This window comes from Petaurus breviceps, unplaced genomic scaffold, assembly GCF_028583685.1.
Source record: "Petaurus breviceps papuanus isolate PSGF00001 unplaced genomic scaffold, PetGlider_PUasm1.0 176, whole genome shotgun sequence".
In the NCBI taxonomy this organism is placed as follows: domain Eukaryota; kingdom Metazoa; phylum Chordata; class Mammalia; order Diprotodontia; family Petauridae; genus Petaurus; species Petaurus breviceps.
The window spans coordinates 15,326,645-15,347,512 of NW_027185771.1; the positions used below are offsets into that span (position 1 = coordinate 15,326,645).

The 20,868-nt window shown below is 38.9% G+C and overlaps 1 protein-coding gene across 3 annotated transcripts in view; it reads right to left on the reverse strand.

The window, feature by feature from the left end:
- The window catches only part of NFATC3 (nuclear factor of activated T cells 3), a 184,585-nt gene extending 165,239 nt beyond the window's left edge, over positions 1 to 19,346 (reverse strand). The window contains exons 1-2 of one of the 3 annotated variants that reach the window (XM_069085683.1): positions 19,041 to 19,346; positions 18,332 to 18,587 (exon numbers count right to left, since the gene is read on the reverse strand). In XM_069085683.1, the coding sequence (XP_068941784.1) occupies positions 18,332 to 18,431 (100 nt within the window). In that variant the 5' untranslated portion in view covers positions 18,432 to 18,587; positions 19,041 to 19,346. Of the gene's footprint in view, positions 1 to 18,331; positions 18,693 to 18,969 lie in introns of those variants that run through there. The other 2 variants (XM_069085684.1, XM_069085685.1) reach the window with 2 other exon arrangements.
- Between the last annotated feature and the right edge of the window lie 1,522 nt (positions 19,347 to 20,868).

Sequence of the window (20,868 nt, forward strand, 5' to 3'; positions counted from 1 at the left end):
GCAATCAAAAGACTAATAATATCCTGGGTTGCATTAAGGCATAGATTCCAGGAATTAAGAGATTAAAATCCTTCTATACCTTGCCCTGGTTAGGAAAATTACTTAACCTTCTGGGTCTCAGTTTCTTCAGCTATAAGAAATGAGAAGATTGGACGACATGGCCTCTGAGGTCTCTCAAGCTCTAAATCTATGATCCAATGACTACACCAAGAACACTGTGCTCAGTTTTGGGTGCCACATTTTAAGAAGGACATTCATCAGCTGGAGACTGTCCAGAAGAGGTCAAATAAGCCTGTTAATGGGACTCAAGTCAATGTTCTATGAGGATGTTTAGCCTGAAAAAGAAAGGACCCAGTGAGAATATGATGGTCCTTTTGCAAGTACCTTATCATGTAAAAGGACTAAGATTTGTTCTGTTTGGACCCCAACAGCAAATCCAGGAGTACAGGTGCAAGTTACATTTGAGGTCAGGAAAAACTTAAGAATTAGAGCTGTACAAAAGTGGAATTGGCAGCCATTATGAGCTGGTAGGTGCCATCTCATTGGGGTGGGGGTGGGGAAGTAAGAACGTATTAAAAAGTAGTAACGAATAATCAAATTATTAAAGAAGTTGTAGAAATGTAGACGATGTCAGCAATGGTTTGAGGTAGTAATTATTTCTAACTGGGACAAAGGGAAAAATTGAAAAAAAAATCACTAAAAAAAATGGCACCTGAACTAGGCCTTAAAAGGAAATGTCCACAAGCAGAGATTTAGCTAGGAGATTAGGAAATAGTACTTTCCAAGCACAAGGATAATGTGTACAGAGAATGGAGGCGAAGGTGAGATTAAGAAACAGTGCATCTTAGTCGTCCAGTCTGCTCAAAGAATAAAATAGAAGGAAGTGCTATGAAATAAAGCTAGAAAAGTAATTTGAAGAAGCCAGAATGAATTTTGAAAGCTGAAATAAACATTATCTTACATTTAATAAGCAATGCAAAGAATTGCTGGAATAGGAAATTTCTCTACAAAATCTCTGATGAGTGTTTGTCCAGACTCTACTCATGGGTTTCAAGACAGGGAAAACCTGGTACCTCCTGAGGCTACCCTTTTGGACTTCTTTTTTTTACTAAGTTTTCTCTGGCAACAAATCTAACTTTACCTCTTTGCAGCCTTTATTCACTGCTCCTGGTTCTGTGCTCCAGTGTCAACAAATCTTAATCCCTCTACCACATAACCACCCTTCAAATAGTGGAAGACAGCTATTGTGTCTCACCGCTCTTCTGTATTCCCTTGTCTCATTTTCTCTGTTCTCTCCACTAAACATCCCCAGTTCCTTCAACCTTTAATTTTATGGGACATGAGCTCAAGGGACATTGCCACCCTGGTTGCCTCTTCTAGATATTCTCTATCTCATCAATGCCCTTCCTAAAATATATATATTATATGTGAGTGTATACACATATATATAAAAAACAAAATATACTGACTCCTTAGTCTTCAAAGTTATTTCTCCCTTAATTCACAGTCTAAGATCACATTAGTTTTTTTGGTTGCAGCTTGTTATCTAAACCCCTCCAGTTCTTGTTCTGAGGAATTTCTCATGCCTAAACTAGGATGGCAATGGAAGGAGTGAAGAAGAGGCTAATGAAAGAGTATTTCAGAGGCAGACCTGACAAGACTTGGCAATTAACTAGATATGGGGAGTAAAGGAGAAGAAAGAATTAAGTATTCAAGCCTGGGTGAATGGGAAAATGACGGCACCATTAAAAGAAATGCAGAAACTAGAATGAAAAAGGTTTAGATGGGTAAGATGAATTGAAAATTAAACATGTTAAAAGTTTGAGGTGCCAGCAAGATATCAAGGTGAAGCTGTGCAGAGGACAGTTGGAAATGTGGTATTAGCACTAAAGAGAGAGAGCTCAAGACATGAGATACACACTTGTTAACCATTCACAAATAGGTAATTACTGGCATCATGAGAGTGGAAGAGATTGTGAAAAGAAAAAACAAAGAATCTCTTTTTCAGAACTGCTGAATTTGACAGTTGTAAGATACCTACGTGGCCATCTAGTCCAACTCATACCCATAAGGAATGCCGACCATTAACATGCCAGACATGTAACTAAGTCTCTAAGAGAGCAAGAAAAAACCTTGGGAAAAAATTACATTTAGATAACAGAAGAATTAACCTGGAAAAGAAAAGGCTAAATCAAGACTTAATCATCTTTGGGGCACCTAAATGACACAATGGATAGAGCATTGGCCCTGGAGTAAGGAGGACTTGAGTTCAAATCCAGCCTCAGACACTAGCTGTATATAACCCTGTGCAAGTCATCTAATCCCAATGTCTTTAAAAAAAAAAAAAAAGACTTCATCATCAAGACCCAATTCTCTGAATCCACAGAAGATCAAAAAAGACCAGCTTAAAATGAAACAGAAGAAATCAACCTAGTGCCATTTTGATAATCAGATTCATGTGCCAAGGAACATGAAAAAAGTTCTGGAGTCTCTCCCACTAGAGATCTTTTATAAAAAGTGGTTTAGTCATTTACCCACATAAAGACTAGGAGATTAGCATCCAAGAGTGAGTTCAAGGTTTAGGATACATGCTTGGTAGCCATTCACATACAGCTGATCATTAAAATCATTAGTGGATATGAGATTGATACTTGCCTTCAAAGTAGCTAGTCTCAAGGCATCTTCAAGCTGTATCATCCTCAGATTCTATAAAATACACCAGTTTAGTTTTTATCCTCCACTCCTATACTACCTTTTATGCAGTGCTACGTTAATCGTTACTTTCCTTTGAAACCTACCTAAAGACTAAGAATGTGGGGAAGGAAAAATATATAAACAGCCCCCAAAAGGATATATACTTTGCTAAACCTATCAATGAGAGACAGAGAACTAAAACTGTCATTCTAAACTAAACCTCCCAATACCCACCAAAGCTGATTAGTTGATCCCACTGAAGAGATAGCAACTAATGAGATTAGTACTTCTCTAGATGGTAGACAAGGCCTAATTTCCACTACCACCCCCCAAATGATATGATAGCAGAAGGATGAAGTGGAAGGCAGAGAAGAGGGAAAGAGAAATTAGAAGATTATGGAGGCTATTCAACTATCCTTATGCCTAAGTACTGAACAAGAGGGTGCTGGTGATGCTCTGAGGACAAGGGAGGAGGGGGAATCTAAACCATCACTGATGTTAATGAAGATGGAAAGCAGATTTAGGACAGATCAAATGATGAGACAGAAGGCAGAAAGAAAGAGCATGAGCACTAACTAAAGGAGGTGGTATACTCTTTCAATTAGTCAATAATCATTTATTAAGCACCTGCTAAGCACTGATGACAAAAGACAACACAGTCCCTGCCCTCAGTTTACAATCTAATGGGGGAGAAAAGAAAGCAAACAAGTACATAACCCAAAAAGCTATATAAAGCATGAATAGGATACAATTATTAAAGGGAAGGCACAAAATTGGGAAAGGTGTCCTGTAGAAGGTGGGATTTTTAAATGGAACATGAAGGAAGCCAGGGAAGGCAGGAGGCAGAGATGAGAAGAGAAAATATTCTAGGCATGATAGAAAGCTAGAAAAAATGTTCGGAGACAAGAAATGTAGTTATCTTGTTCCTGGAACAGCAATGATGCCACTATAACTGAACTGAAGAATACAAGGGGCAGAAGAAGTGGAGCCATCTATTGTAGAGTCTTCTCAAGGAGTTTAGCCACAAAAGGCAGGAAAGATATGAAACAACAGTTAGGGGAGACAGAAGAATCAAGTGAGCATATCTGAAGGATGTAAGTGACTGTAGCAGCAAGCACCCTAGCATACCCAGGGTGGCTGCCAACACAGGTTCTTAGATCTGCTTTTCTAAAGGAAAGCAACTTAAAATGGGTTAACAATCTTGCTTTAATCAAACATGTCATTCACCTACTTCAGGGGAAAAGGGTCAGCACCCTGAACTTCAGAGAATACAGAGCTTACAAACAGACAAAAATTACAGAGAATCTGATCAGCAGACAGGTTTCCAGCTGCCTGAATTACATCCATACCTAGTCAGTTACCAGAGAGGGAAGTATCAATCTGGTTTTTCAAAGGGGGGGTGGGAGGCTTAACGGCTGCCCAGAGTCTCAGAGAAGCAACCAGTAGACAGGGAGAGATTGAAGAGAAATGAGAGTGGAGATGATAAGGGGGTATTTTGGGAGGAAATGGGATTGAATGGGATCCACTTGTGCTGGCAGAGATGTTGGTTGATGAGGTCCACGCTCTGGGAACCCCCTTGAAGTCTGATTGAATCTTCCCATTTGATGAGGCATTTGCCTGAGGCCATAAGCCTTTCATTGTGGCTGGCCCAAATCTGTTACTAGCTTGGCCCTCCTTATCCAGCTAGCCCCCACCCTTGATCCTCAACTGTTGCACCCTTGAATTGGCCTAGCCCACCACTGTCTGTTGGCTCCAGGTAGCCTCCAGCAACTTCACTTATTTACTGGCAGTGTCTGATCTCAATGACTCCTTCTGAAGACCCTCCCCAAACTCCTCCTCTAGACCACCCCTAGATTCTTCCCACAATCTTTCTGTATATAAGATCCTATCTTGCTTCCCTGTGGTGTGAGAGCATCATAGAATTTTCTAGCACAGACTTGCTCTGTGTCCAATACAAGCCTTACAGATACTCCTTAAGAATCTACCTAACATGGAGAACTTTTAATAAACTGCTTTTCTGAGTCAAATTCATTCAGCAGGACCTGGAGTGTTGGTATTTTGGGGTCTCACACCCCCCCTAACCCAAAACGTCATTCTATAATGACTCTCTTTATTGGCCTTGGGGAAAAGAAGGGTGACTTCATTGTGTGAGATGGTGGCAGAAGGCATCAGAGTGATATGAGATGAGGAGGAGAGGAAAAGAGAATTTTCAGCAAATGGCCTTAAATTTTTTTCAGTTAATGCTCTTGGCTAAAAGGATCAGAGCGAGGGAGTCACAGAAGGTTTGAGGAGGGATGAAAAGGTTTGGAAGAGCCACTTCAGTGACAGCGAGTTGATAAGAGAGATGTAGAAGCAGAGTATAGCTAGTGCAGAGGTGATAAACTGGCAAAGAACTGAGGGGCTGAGGAAATAGAGGTCATAGTGTGGACAAAGAACAGGGTTTAGTACTAAAAGGCAGAGGTAGAAGTGGAAAGCTAATATATTCTGATTAGGTAAGATAATTTCAGCGTTCATGACACAGAAGTGGTATATTTGTAGGTGATAGCAAGATCAAGGGTATGATCATCTTTGTATGGGGAAGAGGCCATGAGAAATGTAGATTACCTCTAAGAGTTTTGTATAGTGCATCAGAATTAGGAGGCACAGTGGACAGTTATGTCCTAAGAGTCAGGAAGACCTAAGTTCAAGTTCTGCCTAAGACACTTACTAGCTGTGTGACCTGAGCCAAGGAATTTAATTTCTTTTTGTCTTGATTTCTTCATCTATAAAATGGGCATAATAATAATATCTACCTCCTTGAGTTGCTTTAAGATAAAATGGGTACTCTGAAAACCTTGAAGTACTACATAAATGCTAGCTATCATTATTTTTATTATTATTATTAGAGAAACCCACAAAATACTTCATTTCCAGTTAATCTAGAAGGCTCTGTAAGTAATTTTTCAAAGATCTTTTAAAAATGACTAAACAGGAGGAAGCGGCTAGGTGGTGCAGTGAATAGAGCACCAGCCCTGGATTCAGGAGGACCTGAGTTAAATCCTGCCTCAGACACTTAACACAAAACTAGCCGTGTGACCTTCGGCAAGTCATTTAACCCTAATTGCCCTACCCTCCCCCCTCCAAAAAAGCAAAATAATAATAATAAAGACTAACAGGAAAGGTTATTAACTAAACAAAAGAAAGACTTATATGAAACAGCACAGATATAGGCAATGTGATATCATGGAAAGAACACTGGTCAAGTTAAGACACCTGAATTAAAATCCCGGTTCTGCCTAACTATATGTAATGACTCTCTCTGAGACAACTTCCTCTTCTCTAAAGTAAGATGGCTGGACTAGATCAGCTATAAGGATCCATGATCATAGCATCTTACATGCATTAAACTGTTAAAAAGACTTTTTTTAATGTTAAATTCAATGCTGGCCAAGCTGTAGAGAAATACACACTCCTTTACATTTCTAGTATAGCAATGAAGAGACAATCCTTTTGGAAAACAATATTAACAGTATACAATGAAAGCTTCAAAACTGTTCATATTCTTTGAACCACTGATCTCACTAGTAGTCTCTGAGGAAGTTTAACAAAAAATTCATAGCAGCATTATTAGTAAAAGCAAAACAAAAATAAAGTATAAAATTTAGGGAATTGCTGAGCCATAATGTGCCATAAGATTACAAATGTGAATACAAATATGGAAAAATATATGAAGTGATGAAGAGTGAAGAAAGCAAAATGAAAATATACATAATAACTACAATGTAAAGACAGCAAAGCAACAAAATCTGAAAATACAGAAATGTCAGAAGGAAAGGAAGAAAACATTTTATTCCACACCTACTATGTGCCATGCACTATGTTAAGTTTTACCAATAGTATCTCATTTGATCCGCACAACCACCCAGCAAAGTAGGTACTATTATTATTCCATTTTACACTTTAGGAAATCAAGGCAGAGAGAGGTTAAGTGACTTACACATGATCATATAGCTAGTTAAGTGTCTGAGGCCACATTTGAATTCAGGTCTTCCTGATTCCAGGACTGACACTCCATCCACTGTACCACAAGCTGCTCCAGGAGACATAAAAGCAAAGAGTATCTTTTTAAAATTTAATATTTACCTTCAAAAATTTCGATGTGGACTTGTGAGAGGCAACACAGTACACTAGAGAGAAAGCTGGTTTTGAACCACAGAGACCTGATTCAAGTCCTGCCTCTGATGCACAGTATAACTATAGGCAAGTTGCAAACTCCAGAAGTCCCAGGCAAATCTCTAAATACTATCAGCATCATGGTCAGTCAATAAGCATTTACTAAGTTCTTACCATGTGCCATGCACTGAATTAATTGCTAGAGATGCAAACAATGGCAAAAAGCAGTCTCTGCCCTCAAAGAAGCTTACAACCTATCAGAGAAGAGGGTTTTCTATATTGATAGAATCACAGGTCACCTTTTAAAAACCAAATTATACCTTTTCCCCAAGATGGCACCAAAAGTGGAAGAAGGAAGTCATTGTCCTCCCCAAGACAGAAGCCAAGTCCAAGGCCTTAAAGGCCAAGAAGGTGGTATTGAAGAGTATCCAAAGCCACAAAAAGAAGATCCAAACATCCCCCACCTTCTGGGGACCCAAGACACTAAGACTTCAAAGGCAGCCAAAATACCCTAAAAAAAGTGGCCCTCAGAGAAACAAGCTTGATTACAATACCATCATTAAGTTTCCCTTGACCAATGAGTCTGCTATGAAGACCACTGGGGACAACACCACCCTAGTCTTCATTGTGAATGTCAAGTCCAACAAGCATCATCAAGCAGGAGGTAAAGAAGCTGTCTGACATCAATGTGCCCAAGGTCAAGATACTGATCTGGCCTGATGGAGAGAAGGCCTATGTCCGACTTGCTCCAGACTATGACCCTCTAGATGTTGCCAACAAAATTAAAATCATCTAACCTGTGTCCAGTTGTCCCACTCCACTTAAAATAAAAAGTTTTCCAGTATAAAAACAAGATAAAATAAAAAGTTATAAACAGTGGAATTTACCATTTTGTATGCAGAGTTTTTATTTTTGTGTGGCCAATGTTATTGTTTAGAATGCATTTTAAAGAAATACTTTATGAAGCACTAACCAGGTAGACCTGCTCCAGTTTAAATTCTACTTCTGACACTTATGAGCTGTGTGACTGAAGTTAAGTCACTTAATTTTTATTATGACTTGGAAAGCTCCCTAAGACTTATTTCCTAAACCACAGATGAGCTGCAATCTGTATTCTGACCTTGGTGGAAAGAGTTCCAACACTGGTGAAAACACAGATAGCTCATATACTTACATTTAATAAGAAAAGTAAAATTTCAATGATCTAAAAAGACAAAAAAGTTAACTGACAGATGTGTAGAATGTAAGTAAAAAGCAGGAAAGTAGGTAGAAAAATGAAGATGATTTACTTAAGACATAGTAAAGGCACATTTAAACATAGACTTTTATTTATATCGCTTACATTTCCCCTACATCCCACCTCTTTCCCTTCATAAAAAAACAGCCCTTATAATAAATGATTTTAAAAGAAACACCCCCCAAAAATGCAGCAAAACTGATAAATTCATCCAAAAGAAAATCTGACATTATATATACACATGCACACACATACATACACACATGATATACCACATGTGCAGACCTGATAAATACATCCCAGAAAAACCCACAAAACTCGATTCTATATATATATATATGTGAACCTGATAAATAGATCCACTACCCCCCCAAAAAATGACTGTGTGCATGTATATGCATAAGTATGTATGTATGATATTGCACAAGTGTGTACCCCCTGCCTCTGGAATGAAGTTGGGGAAATACGGGAAAGGCACCTGTTAACAGCTAGTAGAAATTTGGTCCTGATGAAATCAACCAGAATCGAGGCTGGCCTTGTGACAGCGACTTTCAGAGATGAACATGAGCAAATGTAAAGAAAACAACAATCCAAATTAGACAAAAGATTCAAAAGATTGAGACTAAAGATTTAACCTCAAGAATGAAGAAAAGAGATAAAGAATTTAAAAAAAGGAATGAAGAAAACAGATACTTTTCAGGAAATATTAACAGAATTAAACATAAGCTAAACAAATTTCAAAAGCAGTGACATTTATAATACATATTTAAGATTTGCAAAGCACTTTTCTCCTAACTTCCCTGTAAAGGTAGGTGGTACAAATGTTACAGTCATTTTTCAATTAAAGAAAGTGAGATTCCAAGCAGTTCAGTGTTTTGCCTAAAATAGCAAAGCCTGTAAGCTTCTTGAACCCAAGTGCAGCCACCTCCATAGAGCCTCTACAAAATGGTAGAAATTAAGGGATGGGTGAAAGAGGTAAGACACATTACCTACATAGCAGGAAAATGTTAGAACCCCATTCTCCCAAAGGAAGTAATGCTATTTAAGTGGTTATAACAGATGGAACATTCACTAAATATTTTTAATATTCTGATGTTGCAATAATAAAAACAGTACCTTAAATGTATGTATCGCATTATCTTTTTCCCCTCCAATGTGGTTTCATACATGACCTGCCAACACAATAAAAATTAAAGAGTTGCTTTTCCTAATACTGCATATGGTGCCTCATCAATGGGAAAACCTAAAGAACTGATGCTATCTGCTTCAAAAATTCACCAACTGAAAATGTCTTCATTATTCCTGATGTTATCCCTTTGTCCTTCATAAGAGACTCCAAAGGATCCATTTTAATAATCTTACAACTCTGACAAATGAAAACTAGTCTTGTAACTCAAAGCAACATTCTAGTTTCAGAGGATCATAAAAGATAATTCAAACAGTGGCATTAATCCATAATTCTATCCTCATATACAATACCTACTGATAGATCAATTTACAAGCAATTTAGAGGAAAACTAAAAATAGAAATGTTTGAAAAATGTTTTCTCCATCTCAGTACCAACAAGTGCGCAGTTTGGGCAAGTAAAGCAATAAACTGTAAACCAGTATTTTCTCCCCTACCAAAAAAACCAAACCCACAATCACACAAACATACACATAAGCTGCTCAAGAGTATAGCTAAACAATCTGTATTCCCATAAACTTCTACCACGACTCATTCCTATATCCCCAATCCCAATACTTACACAGTAAGATTTCTAAATGAAACATTTGCCTTGTTGTTGCAAACAACATATGCCTTGTTTATTTACTACTTAATAAACCAATAAAAATTATACTTAATGACATTTTACTATTAATTACATAATAAGGTAGAATTGAGTATTTTTCTATACTAATCTTGGAACTTGATTTTAAAAGGGCTTGAGCAGTTAGCAACAATTTATTTAAAAGGCCTTTACAGTAAATATTTTCCAAATACAGTCTAATGAAAAACACATTTTAGTACAAGTCGCATGATGTTGGCAAAAATACTTTGACCACTGGATGCTTTATTGAAAAATCTTTTTTTTTTTTTAAAGGTGCTCACCTTCAGTATTTTCTCTTACAAAACAACAATCAACAATGGAAGAGTCCTGCTGTAAAAGATTTCAATTAAACCAATTTTATACCTGATTTGACTAGTATAAAACTAGTAAGACTAATAAAAATTTAACAAAACATTAAAAAAAATATGTCATTTCAAGTATTTTTTAACACACACACACACACACACACACACAGTTTCACCTGTTGCAGTACAAAGCATACTGACACTGTCCAGTTATATTTGAAAATAAACTCTGAAAGTTACCTCTCCAGTTTACTTGGGATTTTGCTGGCTTTCCTAAATTTGCAATTCCCTTTCAGGCAGTGATACCAGGATATTCAACTAACTGTGACAGTGATTAAGTTTCAGCTTCTGGTAGGTTGTCAATTCATAAAGCAGACTAAATCTTACAGGTTTACTTGTTTCTCTTTCCTGAAGTCAGACAAATTCTACCAGTCTACAAGAGTTTGACCACTCATGCAGGTGAGAACTGGGCAAAAAAAAATCATATAAACACCACACAAATACTAGAAACATATGCAAATCTATGTGAAGTCTGAGTAAAATGATGGCTTGTTAAAAAGCTTGCTCCTGCTTGTGATTATCCTAGGCCACACTGATCATTTCACTCATCTTAAATTCCACTGTCATTTGAACCTCGCATGGCATGCCTGGGCAAATTTGATGACTTGGATGTTGTTTTAGAGGCCAGGCTTTCTGCCAAGTCTGCTATGTCTATTCCCCTGACCCACCAGGGCAGCTTTAGACAACACCTCCCTTATTTATGTTACTGCTGTGAACAGTCAAAGTGCTGCTTACTATCAAATGAGGCCCAGCCTACTCATGTTTCTCACATCTTTAAGAGCAATACTATTGACTCTTACACCACTCCCTTACTTAAAGCTAAATACTGTAATGAAGAATCATTCGTCACTCCACTAGCAAAACTTAAAAGTAATATCTTTCACATTCAATTTTTCTAATCCACATAATCTGAACAAATTTTTTTGTAAAACACTGCAATTTGATATTGCAGCTTTTTATTACTATCTCCAGCAATGTAAAAAAAATGTTTAATATCTTACCAAAAATAACTAATTTACTGCTTCACCAAAAAAAAAAAACAAACAAACCAAATAAGGGCTCTTAATGTACATTTAATGAGAAATAGATGGATACTGCCAGAACACTAATAGAATTTGGCCAAAATAAATTCTAACTGAAGAATGCTAAATTATTTCTTGAGCCTGAAACTTCTTAGTTCTCTTATGATACTAAATCAACTTTTTGAGTTCAAGGTATAATTCTTACTAAAGACTGACAAAGTCTTAGCTGTTGAAACATACATGATAGAGGTTTTAATGTTATGACATCTAATATAACTGTAACCTCAGTACATGGTGAGCTACCTCCTCCAACAGAGAGACTGGGAAAAATGCCAAAGTATTCCTTCTGTAATTTGGCAAAGGGAAAAGTCAAAGAAAGAATTGAGTTAACAGTTCTAATTACAATGAGGTTTTCTGTAACTTGAAGTATGAGACCTTTCAAAGGTTTTCCTGCCCCACCCCCAATATTTACATTTAGAAAGCCCCAACACCAATACAAATTTAGGTTACACCCTCTATTACTAATTTATGCTAATGATCACAGATGGACCTAGAGCTCTAGAGATAAAATTTTTAATAAAAATTAAATTCCTCCCAATGAAACTTACCAAGTCTAATTTATATAGACTATCTTTATTCAACCTCAGGAGGCTTTATACATATAATCTAATACGTACATAAAGAGCTGTAAAAACACATCATTAAGTTTCTACAGAAAATAAGTTATCTTTCTCCCTGCCAGGGGAATTTATCTTTATAATCTGAGGTAGATAGGTGGCGCAAAGTGGAATAGAGTACTGAGTTTATAGTCAGGAAGACCTGAGTTCAAATTCAACTTCAGAACTTGCTTTGTGTGTGACCTAGGACAAGTCAGTCAACCACCATTTGACTCAGTTTTCTCAAGTGTAAAATGGGGATAATAACAGCACCTCAATTCCAGGGTTGTTGTGAGGAACAAATGAGGTAATCTTGGTAAAGCATTTAGCACAGTGCTTGACAGGCACTACATAGATCATCATCATCATCATTCATAATTCCATGCTTATTAAGATTTGCACATGTAAGCAACATTAACCTTCATCTAGAAAACAGGTTAGCTGGACAAATATTCTTTATTTCTTCATACATTTTGATATTCTGTTCTTACACTACCTAATTTCCCATACCTCTCTCCATTTCCTTTCCAAAGTGTCATCATCCCTTATAACTAAAATTAAAAAAAAAAATTACAAAAGTAACCCCCTACTTCTGCAAAGAATGTGTTCTTTAAAAAAAAAAAAGGAAAATACTGATAAAGCATTAGTGCTTATAGCTAGACACTCGTGATGGAAGAGAAAATTAAACTTATATCAAAATATCTAAATGGAATTAGAAGGGCTAAACAAGAAATCAAATATTTCAAAGCATGCAAGACTTTAAATTGGATATATTCATATAACCGTCTATGTCTCCTTCCTCATCTGTTTGCTTAAAGCAAAAGATGCTGTGGTAGGGGAAAGGTTTTAGTATCATTCAAAGAAAATGCTAAAGTCCTATATGTAAATAATCCAAAAACTGACACAGGTAAAACAAAGTTACTACGTAATGAGTAAAAAAAGAAAATTCTTCTTAGGGCTAATATTTTCATTCTCTGAAGAACAGGAATTAAAATGGTAGAGAAACTATGAAAATAAAAATTTCCTTCAACATGCCAGTAGAAAGAATGTAGGTTTTGATAACACAAGTACAGACTATGTCAAAAGCTACCATTTTCAGAAGAGGGGAAAAGAAGGGGGGGGGGGGGGGGAGAAAATCTGGAACTCAGAATCCTGTAAAAATTAATGCTAAAAATTTTCTTGACATGTAAATTCGGAAAAAATAAAATAATATTAAACTTGGGGGATAAAAAGGAATGTAGTTTTGAGGGAGAAGAGGGCAGCTCTTAGGTATATGCTTACAATTAAATAATTTTTTTTACATCTCACCAAAAAAATGTATCAGGCCAATTATTTTTCTTTAAAAAAGAAAACAAAGAAAATAGTAAATGAGGAAATTGCAGAATCAAAAGGGAGGGGGGCTAACATGCCACTCCAGAACTCCCTAATATTGGCAACTTCTTTAGTAATTTTAATTTAGACTAAAAATTCAATATTTAGGCTTGGGAAAACAAACAGAAACTTAGGAAGAAGAAAATATTGAATCCGCATATTCAAAGAATAAAACATAAAAATAAAGATAATGAAATGTCAACCTAAATTAGAGCCTGAAAGATGAAGTTAACAAAAATTCATCAAGGAAGTTGCCCTTTGAAATAAATTATGTTATCCACAGTATTACTAACGACTGACGAATTACATTATTTTAAGTTTCCTATTTGGTATTTGAAGTACAGCACTTGAAAGCTAGGTCTAAGATTTTAAAAAAGAGAAAAGATAATACAAATTTAAAACCAAAGCAGGTGCTTAATTCAGTTCGGACCTTACACTATTATAGATCTGGGGAACTAGTAAGCTTTTACAAGAAAGCACTGATTCTCTTTTAATTTCAAGCAGCTTCAGTTAGTAAAACACCACCTTGAAAGAGCAAAAATATATATTTATATGTGTATATATTTGTATGTTTTTGTATGATTAAAAACAGTTCAAAGAAATATTAGGTTGTGACAAACATTTGTATTCTAACAATTTTAATACAGAAATTTAGTTCTTTGGTTTACTTTCTCCTCCCAACTTTTAAATGCCCACTTAAAAAAGATACCAGAATAAATTTAAGCAAGAAGACTTAAGGGTTTTTCAGAGGAACAGAAATCTCCTTTTGCTCGTGTTATGATTAACACTCTAATTAGAGAACAAATGGAGATTCAGTTGTGGTAAAGGCCCCTCAAACCTTTAACAAGATCTAAAACCACACTAGCCCATCAGACAGACTAGGATGTGCTCAAACAGTACACATCTTCTGTAATTTGACAAACTGGAACAAATGGGACCTACTAAAAAAAAAAGCCAGGATTTTCCATCAGATTCCTCTCTGTCTGTAACAAGTCTACTTTCCTTGCTCAAAGGCAAGAAGGAATATTTAACAAAAACTAACAATACTGTACAGAATCTGAGAAACGGAGATGACCCAATTTACCAGACAAGTTCATCCTAAAGGCAAATATGTTAAACTCACTTTTGGTTACTTCAAATCATAATTCATTCAAAACTCAAAATGATTAACATCAAAATGAATGCTGATTTCAGGTTCCAATAAATTTTAATCCCAGAATTTTTTAACTGCTCCTTTTGCTATTAAATCTAAAGTGCCAAAAGAGTGGAGAGTTTCACTTAATGACTTACAACGATCTTGTACAGGTCACTATGCCCCTGTGAGCATCTTCCATCTCTAACATACTAGGATTGTGTGTAATTCTTGGAATAAATCTTAACATACTCTAAAATCATAACTATCTTAAAACATTTGTTGCACTGAAACACACAATAAGGACATCTTATGCCACAATTCCAAATGGATATGCATTTTAAAAATTAAAAAGCCATGCCATTAAGAAAAATTAAAGAATGGAAGGATCTATCTTTTACAATTATGGATAGATTTGTCATCAAACAAAAAATAAAACATATTACAATTGCAATTATACTAATTTAATATTTTATTTTCCCCCAATTACATGTAAAAACAATTTTAACAATTTTTTTTTTAATTTTTTTAGTTCCAAATTCAAATTCTCCCTCCCTCCCCTCCACTCCTCATTGAGAAGGATTTTATATAAATTATACACGTACAGTAATGCAAAATATAACAATTATATTAATTTTTTAAGCTTTTGAACACTCCAAAAAAAGCAATGATGCTAAAATCCGAAGATAAGGCTTGGCGGAAAAATCTTTACATTAAATAGCTAACAAATGCCTAGCTTAACAGAGGTTTGAAATAAATACATCAAGATATATTCCCCAAGAGATGTGGTCAAAGGGTATTAAAAAAAATAACTATCACAAAAATTAGAATAACCATTAAGTATCCGCTCATGTCCATCAAACTAGGAAAGATGTTAAAATTTAAGCTCTGCCCATTGAATCAGGGAAGGTATAACTGGGAATGGGCTCAACTGTTCTGGAAAAATAATTTAGAATTATGCAAAAAAAAGTTCCTGATTGTTCATACCCTATGCTCTAGCCATCTCAATATCAGATCCATCAATACTACCAAAACTATGCCCCCAAAGAGGTTACAAAAACAAAAAACAAAATCACATGCACAAAAGTGTTTACAGAACTATCACTTGTAATGACAAAAAAAGGCAAAAACCGAGAAAGTGCCTGCCCAATGATTGTGGAAATGACAGAACAAATTATGGAAGACAAACATAATAGCATATACGTATGGTGCACATATACACCTTAAGGCATGATGAATATGAAGAATTTAGAGGAAATATGGAAAGCCTTGTACAAAATGATACAGAAACAAAAGAATGTTATACATACTAAGTGCAACAACATAAATAAACTCAAAATGAAGATATAACAAAACTCTGGTCAAGTATAACCCTCAACATTCATATCATAATTGCAACATGAGTCCTTTGCTGTTAAAAAAAATTAATAAAATAACTTCCATGGAATGTACTTTGCAAAGTTTGGAAGTATCTGCTGTCAAAACAAAATGTATGAATAATTTTTAAAAATAAAAAGAATGAAATACATCAGAGGGTTCTCCCCTTAAAATCAGGAAAACTGTATTTTCAGAAACAATGAATGAATACACAATAAACTTTTACTTTATTCACTATCTTTTTGTTGGAATAAAGAGATAAAAGACAGTTCTACAGAGAATTTATTGACAAATAATATTTATTATTAAATGCTTACTGCCAGGAATCACAGAATTTAGAGCTGGAAGAAATAAAAAAATCAAGTTATTTCTTCTATAATCAAACTGTTTAACTCCAATTATCTATGAAAATCTAAATATATTTTGAGTTGAAACTGCTTACTATTACAAAATCTAGGTATTTGATAAAATGAAGATAAAAAGTGACCAAAATAACAGATTGTTCCCAAGCACAATCCACTATGTAGTCTGAAGAGCTACTACAATTCTGATATATTTATGCAAATATAATGCTGACTTGATCAAAGTGACAATAATCAAGTAGTTTATTTCAGAACTCCCACAAAGACTAACTTGCTCTAGTCTGATTTTATACCATTCAAATACACATTTAAGAAGTCTAATTAAAGGTTTACCACAGGATTCCAAGCTAGGTCACAACAGCACTCAATTAAGCAGTTTCCACCTAAAGCTAGTCAGTCCTCTTTACAACTATTACAGGGGTTTTGATTTTGAGTAATGCATTGGTCTCTCCTTCCAAAATTCCTTTTAAACTAGTAAACTGGTTATAGCAGAAATGTGTCTTTCAAAATAAACTTTTTCTTATGGAAAATCATCTAACTATTCTCAGACATTTGAACAAAATCTTTAAGAATAACTTACAAAACATTTTGCCTTATTAATATAAACTTAATACACCTTCAGAACACTTGTTTTTTGTTTATCCTTTCAAACAGACTTGGTCCAGATTTACATAAATACATAATATTAAAATAGGCTTTTAACAATTCTTGCCTGTTTGGCAGAACTAAATACAGATTTCACCAACACGTTCACAAATTACTAAATACCCCAACTTCTATAAAGCACAATAAACAATGTACTTCCCAAAAAAAGCATAAATTTTCCAAGGATATTCTCACTAGTTTCTCAACAATATGCTCCACTCCAAAAAGGTATGAAAGACTAAACTATTCTCAGCAGGGTCAACAAAACAGAGCATTTAAAATCTGCTTCTAATCTTGCATTTGTTTTACCAAATGGCATCCCAAATTGAAGTGTTAAACGTTTCCTTTCAAGTTTCAGCATTTCTTACTTCCACATCAGTAATGTTCATTTATGTTTTCTCTTATTCCACTATGGCTTTTGACTGATATATATATAAACAACCACGGATAACGACTACTATGCTATAGAAAACACTGACAACTTTTACAATAAGAGCACGAACCCGCTTTTCAATTCCCCAACTTTCTACCAAGGTTAAGTTTATGAAGAAAAAGATGTCATCCGTCCACCCCCAAAGGCACACACAGCATTCAAGACTGAAGCAGGTTTGTGTTCGATAAATCTGAAAATCTCAGATACAAACATTACTCCACATTAAGCCGTGAGAATAAAATACAGAAAAGGAAGCAAAGTAACTGTGAGTGCAACTGTAACAGTTATTTTTCACTTTCTCTAACAGAGAAAACAGGGGTTAAGATCCAAGTGGCGTTAGAAAGGCGATCTGATCCCACTCCCGCATTTTTCAGACGAGGAAACTGAGGCCAGGAGAGGCTAAGCTATGCGCCTAAGATCCCACAGAGACGCCGGTGATCAGGTTGGTCGCATCTGAGCCCCATCTGACGGATGCCAAGTGCAGGGCCCTTTCCCTAGCGCCTCTCAAATCTTCTCTACAGTAAGTGGATCTGCTAAACACCCATCATTAGGATCAGAAGAAAAACACCGGCATCGTAGCCTTTCCTACACGTCTGAAATCAGACGCGGATCCTCAGCTCGGCGGGGGGCGGGGGGCGCCGGCCCACTTTACAAATGCAGGGAGAGACCTCGGTGTGAAGGCTTCCTGGGGTCGGGAAGGAGGGCGGGAGCAGAGGCCGAGGCTCCTCCAACCCCTCCTCCTTAGACATAGACACATACACGCACACACACGCACGCACACACGGGGCAGTAGTAAAACCATGCCCTGCGCACACGCGCGCACACACACACTTACTTACACGCTCCCCCCCCCCCCCAGCTATCTCCTCCAGTCCGGCCATGCCCCCCTTCCCATCTGGCTCCCTCCCGCCCCTCCCCCCAGTCTCTATCTTGGTCTCGGTGGCGCTGCCCCGCACTCCTTCCTTCCCCCGCGGACGCCGCAGGCTCCCCGGCCGGGCCCCGCGGGCAGGCCCCGAGGAGGGGGGGGGGGGATAATGTGGGGGTGGATGGGTGGGGCCTCGGGGGCGCCCTCACCTGCGGGCCCCGGGGGCGGGGGCGGCGGCGGCTGCCCGTCCTCCCCGAAGATGAGCTTGAAGTCGAAGTCGTCGTGGGCGCCGCAGTTTGCAGTAGTCATCGGCGTGGCCGGGGACTCGCAGCGGCGGCAACAGCGGCGGCGCCTCCTTCTCCTCAGGTGGCGGAGGCTCGGCTCGGCTCTGCTTCGCCTCAGCGCCGCTTCATGCCGGGCTCTGCCGAAAACTTCCCAGCCTCGCCCGGGCCTCCGGCCTGCTGCCTGTCAGCGCAAAGGAGTGAGCGAGTAAGTGAACGCGGCCGCCCCTCAGCTGGGCCGCCTCCGCCTCCGCCTCCAACCGCCACCCGCCCCCCCGACCGCCGCCTACACCGCCGCCGCCGGGCGCGCTCCCGTCCCTCCAGCCCCGCGCAGGCGCGCGCACGGCCGGGGGCGGGGAAGGACGCCCCCGCTCCGCCCATCCCATTGGCCACCCGAGCGGCGTTCGGGCCCCTCAGGCCCCGCCCCTTTCCCCCGCTCTCTACTGAACCCGCGTGACTGGAGGCGACGGAGGGGCAAGGGACAGAGTGGGGGAAGGAGGAAGGAGAAGGGGGCGGGGAAACGAGGAGGAAACCACGTGATCCCAAAGATGTAGAGATAGCGCGACCTGCCGGGAGTTGTAGTTCTGAGCCTGTGGAGGTCCCAGGAAGCACGGTCGTACTCAGTGTCTCCGCTTACCTAATTCCCAAGACAAAGGCTCTGAAGTGGAGAGGAGAACAAGTCCGCTCCTAACTCAGGGAGAGCAGAGAGAAGGAAAGTAAACTGCTCCTTATTGGAGGCAGAGTCAGACAACTACCAATGGGAGAAGAGAACCCGCCTTATTGGGTGGGCAGCATTCTCCTGATTGGACGAAGCGGGATATGGGCAGAACCGAGGAACCCCGAGGCTCTTGGAGGTTTGCAAAGCCTCCCGGGGACAGGAGTGTCCTCGGACCTTAAGTTTGGATCGCGCCTTTGGCTAGTTTTGTGATCTTGCGAGAACTGGGGGTCTAGAGACTGTGGAATCCCCCCCTCCGTCCCTGGCTGCTCTTCACTCTTTGCATAACACAGGTTTAGCCAATTAGAGGACCCAGACACACACACACCCCACCCCACCCCAACCCCCCGACACAGCGGGAAAGGAAATCCTTGCATTCTTGTGGATCATTTCCATTAGACTGTGAGGTCCCTGGGGCAGGCACTATTTTTCCTCTCTTCGTATTCGTAGGGCTTACTTAGCAGCGTGCCCAGCACACAGTGGGTGCTTTAATAGACGTTTGCTGCCTGATTGACAGACAGCATGCATGGTGCTACATGTGCCCTCAGGTAAATAAATAAATGCACACTGTCACCCGGTCTAGTTTGACACAATGCGTGAGCTCTTGTCCTACTCATCCCAATCCCCTGCCAAGTACCCCCTTCCAAAACCCCTCCAAGCCATCCTTCGGTGGAGAAGCTATGTCCGAATGGATCATCAACCTCCCTGGGTTCCAGATTGAAACCACATTCTTGCCCCTGGCTGACACCCCCATCACTTTATTTTTTGTTGGAGTTCTCCTCCCCTTACCTTCTAAGAATTCCCAGGAGCGGCACAGACCCTGGCCTTGGAGTCACACTTGCCTCACACACTAGGGAAGGAGGCTACCTGGCTTAGGGGAAGGAGGGCTGTTTTCATTGTAGCTCTGCCACACTGCCCCGGCAAGTACTTTAACCTTAATGAGACTCAGTATGTTCATCTGTAAAATGGAAATAATACCGGCACTAGCTACCCAGCAGGGTTATTGTTGGAAAAGCTGTCAGGAAAGTAAGCAGGGATTAGTGTCCTGCACTCAAGGATTCATGAATTGGTGTGGATATTCCTCTCCCCCTACCCACATAGATCACAGCCTCCCTTCCCCTTATTAAATGGCTGGCCTTGGTGAGTCACTGCAGTCATGGTGATGAAGGCTCTCTTCATTTATCAGACAGTCAAGACTAATGTGCCAGCCCAACCAAGAGAGACAAAAGCAGTCCCTGCCCTCAAAGAACTTAAAATCTAATGGGAAATTATAGCATGCAAGCAATCGTGTACAGACAAGATACAAAAAGGAGTTAAGGGAGACTGGCGGAGGCTTTTTAAAGGAGGTAGGGCTTTAGCTGAGACTTGATAAGAGTCATTGACACCAGGAGGCTGGGATGAGGAAGGAGAGGGTTCCAGACAAGGGGGACAGCCAGGGAAAATGCCCAGAGCCAAATGGCCTCTCTAGGTTGGTCCTCCCATCAAGCCAGGCTCTGCTTCTTAATTTAACATGTAAACTGTGGGTAAGTCACTTAAACCCCAGGTCCCTCATCTGTAATTTGAAGGAGTTAAACCCAAAGTCTAAGGTTCCTGCAAGTTCTAAATCTTTGATTCTCTGGCTGATATACAACATACCACTGGCCTTAACAGCTTGGTAGGGACCTGACAGCGTGCTCCATCCATGGCCATAACCTTCAGAATAATGATGATAATTATAATTACTCTCCATGTTTCATGTACACAATGTCCA